Raw genomic sequence first — 4089 nt, 5'->3', positions numbered from 1 at the left:
CAGTGGACTGTGCCACGGGGACTACTTATGAGCTTATGGAGTGTTTGGGAAAGAGTAAGTGCCTGCTTGTAAAGCGCTGCTGATAGCATTAACTGCTTTATGCACTCAAGAAGTGGTAGGGACTTTCAGCCTCCTTTTCTAAATGATATTGTGCAGCTTTTTGAATGCCTCCTATCTTGGTTGCCAGGGACGCCACTCCTGCAGGAATATGTTCACATCCAGGGGAAGCCTTGCACAGAGCTGCCCCTTGTGCATTGCTGATGGAGTACCTCAGAAAACAGGTTTTTGCCAGGCCACACATGGAATCAGAGAATGTTTTTTTTTTTTTTTTTAAACTAAAATGAACTCATAACAGGGTTTGAATATGCTAGTCAGCAGTGTAACATCATTGCGAAATACCTCTCATTTGTGTTCCTTATCTTTCAAAATTCATAATGAAAGGCAGAAAATGTTACTGTAAGGAAGACTTTTTTTTTTAATCTTCAAAGAATAGATAAATCTGCAAAATACACAGAACTTATTTTCTCTAAGAAAATCAGAGGGTGGGTCTGTTAATTTACAGTATCAGACTATAAAAAAATAGTATTCCAAAGTTTGAAAGCACTGTACAAAAATGGAAAGACACTGAGGCCTTTAATAAAAATATTAAAGTCTTCAGATTAACTTGATCTCTTGATGTGCTTTGCAGTAATCTCCAGAAATGAAACAGCAGAATCCCTTAAAGCCCAAACAAAATTTGAATTAGAAAATAACAAAATTTTGTACCTATTTGCAGTACAATGGCAGAAAGTGTTATTTTAAGCTACAGGCATAGAAACAAGTTCTCATGTGATAAGTGTGTGATAGTTAGGCTGCAAATTACTTAGTTAACCAGGCATGTATTGTCACCATATGGTAAAAGCAAGATAATCTTAAATAGTTTATGCCTTAATAGAGGAAGTATCTTACATTTATACAAGACATACATGCATACATTTCATACACGCAGTTTCCATCCAGCAGTTTACAGGCACCTTAGCTAACTTTATGGATATGAGTTATGATGCCCTTTGCACTCACATTTCTTCACAGAAGAAATCTTCTCTTGTAGATGATTTCATCATAGCCTGCAGAAGTGTGTTAAGGAGCTTGTTTTACTATAGTTGAAAATTATTTGGTTTTCCACAAGGCTTAACTGTCCCAAGTGCTCCTAAACAGGTCTCCAAATAACACTTGGGGCTGCCACTTAACACTTACATAAGGTTTATAAAGAACCCTTCCCACAGCTGTAATGTTAAAATTTTCAGGAATAACTAACTAGATCAATGATTCTCAATATTCACGTTTGGGTTTTAAAAAGTACTGCAGAAAGATCAGTTACATGGCTCATCCTCAGACATCCTTTCTTGAATTCAGTCCTCTGCTGAAAAATAATCTTCATCTCTCACTTCTCTGTATTGCATTGCGGCCTCCCCCTCTGGTTCAAAGCTCATCATTTTTATGTTCAATCTCTCTGCAAGCTTCTGTGCTGCAAGCTTGGCTTGCATTTCCTATTTAAAAAAGAAAAGACAATTAAGTTAGAAGAAGCGTTTTTGTTATTTTTATCAAATATACTAGAGAAGAAACTCAATGTAATAATATCAGTAACTTCACAGCAGACAATTAAAATTTCTAGTAACTGATGAATAAAGTTTTACTTTAGAACATAATTGTGCCATTACTATCTGAAGATTGACTTTTTTTGAGTTAAAAAGCTGAAATTCCCCATATGGCAGTCCTCATCTGTGATATACTTAGGACAGCTTTAACAGAACAAAATCAGTTTATATAGCAGACTTGTACAGTATCCATCTAGCAATAGCAATGCTCTTCATTCAGCAACCCCCCCCCAAAAAAATCCTTTTTACAAATAAATTAGCTCCCTTCAAGTATCAAGACAACTACATTAGCAAGTGCTTGTAAAACAGTAAGTAGCAACAAACACTTTTACAGTAGTGTCTAGCTTAAAACATAAGCTCGGCATCACCTAGAAAGTTAAAATCAAAATCCATTACAGGAGAATTTAGCAAGAAATTTCCTTAACATTGAAGAACTTCAGAACTTGGATTCTTCAGGCACAGCATAAACTAAGGCAAATACAGCTACGTGCATGTTTTAAGAATACCAAATACTAGTAGTCTTTCATTTATGGAAGGACTGAAAGCTAATTAAAAGGTTACTAGGCAAGGTTTATACTTTCTAGTCAGAGGAAAAGAGACCGTAATGAAGTTAATGTAACTGCACATGAAGAGTACCACTAAATTTTGTTTAATGCAGGAATAGCAGTTTCAGAAGAGATTAATACATTTTTTAATCACAGCTTTAAGAGACTCAAATAAGAGGAAAGAGTGCTTTTCTTCCGTCTGGCAATCTCAATTCCATCACCAAATTCAACAGTATCAAAGCTGATATATCTTTTTGTGCGCATATGGTAATTAGGTAATTACTTTTCAGAATAAATCACAAATACTTACCTCATAAGCTTCTTTTTGCTGTATCTGAATTGCTATGGATTCCTCTATGGATAATAGCTTAGCAGGGGCATGGTGAAGTGGTGGTAGCCGAGCTGCTGTGATGTCATTCAAATGTTTCTTATCTCTAAGTCGTCTTTCTTCAGCAGTAATTGGAGAGCCAGATCCCCCAGGTGACTGACTGGATGAGGAACCATGCGATGATCCACTTCGCTCTCCTGATAATCTACAAGTAATAAAACAGAAAAGTTGTGACCCATATTTGAAATACAAGGTTGAACAAGTTACTTCTGAGAGTGAACAAAAGATGTAGGCCAATGATTTGGCAAGCACCAAATACCAATGCTTAAGGAGTCCAAGGAAATAGAAATTGTTACTATTGCCAATACAATGTGAGCTGCAGTTTCTGTAGAGATGCAGGAAAAGCGAAAGGCCCCCTGCTGTTAAGTTTTATAAATTCTAGAATCAATTCAGAAGAAATTTTTGCCAACTGTTTAAGAGTTTTGTAGCTTAAGAAGATTTATGACTTTTTTTTTTTTTTTTTCAAATTGGTTGAATTAAACCACCATTCAGTACTGAGGCTGTGCAGTACTTAATGTTAAGGAGCCAATACGTTAACATACAATGTCCTGTGGCTTTAAATGCTTTTTCTGCAACATTTCCAATTTTACACAGGTCAATTATTACTTTTTTTTTTTTCTAATAATACTTACACATTTGTTTTGAATTTGCTTTTTTTTATGACTGGGTTCTTGGCTCTAGACTCTAGAACTTCAATATAATGCGGTGTCTTGGGGTGCAGGCTTCCAAAAATATTGCCCTTATGTTTAGCCACGTTCTGCTCTTTTTCCAATACTTTTTCACTATTATCACCATCCGCAATCGTAACTTTTTGAAAGGCATCAACCAACACATCTCTACTGTTGTCTGTAGCACCTGTACTCTCTGTACCATCGTCAGCATTGCTCTGAGATATCTGCTGATCACTTTTCAGATGACTGCTTGAAGCTGACTGGGAGACAACTTCACAAAAAAGACCTTGATCTTTTGAAACAGTCTTTATTTTATCATCATCTCTCAGAGTCCTTTGATTTTCTAAAGCTGTTTTTGTGGCATCTTGCCCAATACGTTCTGCCTCCTGCTTTTGGGAAGAAATCTTAGAAACTTCTTTAATATGAGAGTTTTTGTTCAAGGGTGAGGAATCTTCTTGGCTTAGCGTGTCCTCCTTTGGGGTAACTTGCTGTTTGCTTGTATTGGCCTTCTCCTGATTTGCCTGGAACTCCAACCTGACAGCAGATAACAACTCAGCTGTCCTTGCTAGTTCTTCCTCTTGTAAAATGGCAAGCTTAAGCTTTTCAGCAAAATCGGAGATCTTCTTACCCTTATCTGGAAGCCTCTCAATGAATTTCCTGAAACAGAAGATAGTTATTTAACAGGGCATCAACAACCCCACTTCTTTCTGACATACACAACTGTTGTACTAGAACCGTTAATCTGTCAGGCTTCAATTCTACCGGCTAGCTTCTCCCCAGGCTGCGTTTCTGAAAATCCCGACGGAAGCATTCGCAGCCCCGCCGCTCTCCGCGCTGGTGCCTACGGG

The 4089-nt window shown here is 37.2% G+C and overlaps 1 protein-coding gene across 1 annotated transcript in view; it reads right to left on the bottom strand.

Annotated features, from left to right (window-relative positions):
* Positions 1 to 315: 315 nt before the first annotated feature.
* Positions 316 to 4089, bottom strand: part of LOC118171982 (myocardial zonula adherens protein-like) — a 61820-nt gene continuing 58046 nt past the window's right edge. Inside the window, exons 14-16 of the mRNA XM_035335555.1 lie at positions 3203 to 3898; positions 2493 to 2715; positions 316 to 1529 (exon numbers count right to left, since the gene is read on the bottom strand). Coding sequence (XP_035191446.1) covers positions 1392 to 1529; positions 2493 to 2715; positions 3203 to 3898 — 1057 coding nt within the window. The 3' untranslated portion in view covers positions 316 to 1391. The remainder of the gene's footprint in view (positions 1530 to 2492; positions 2716 to 3202; positions 3899 to 4089) is intronic.

Source organism: Oxyura jamaicensis, chromosome 10 (assembly GCF_011077185.1).
Source record: "Oxyura jamaicensis isolate SHBP4307 breed ruddy duck chromosome 10, BPBGC_Ojam_1.0, whole genome shotgun sequence".
Lineage (NCBI taxonomy): Eukaryota > Metazoa > Chordata > Aves > Anseriformes > Anatidae > Oxyura > Oxyura jamaicensis.
This window is presented reverse-complemented; position numbering and strand designations above follow the sequence as displayed.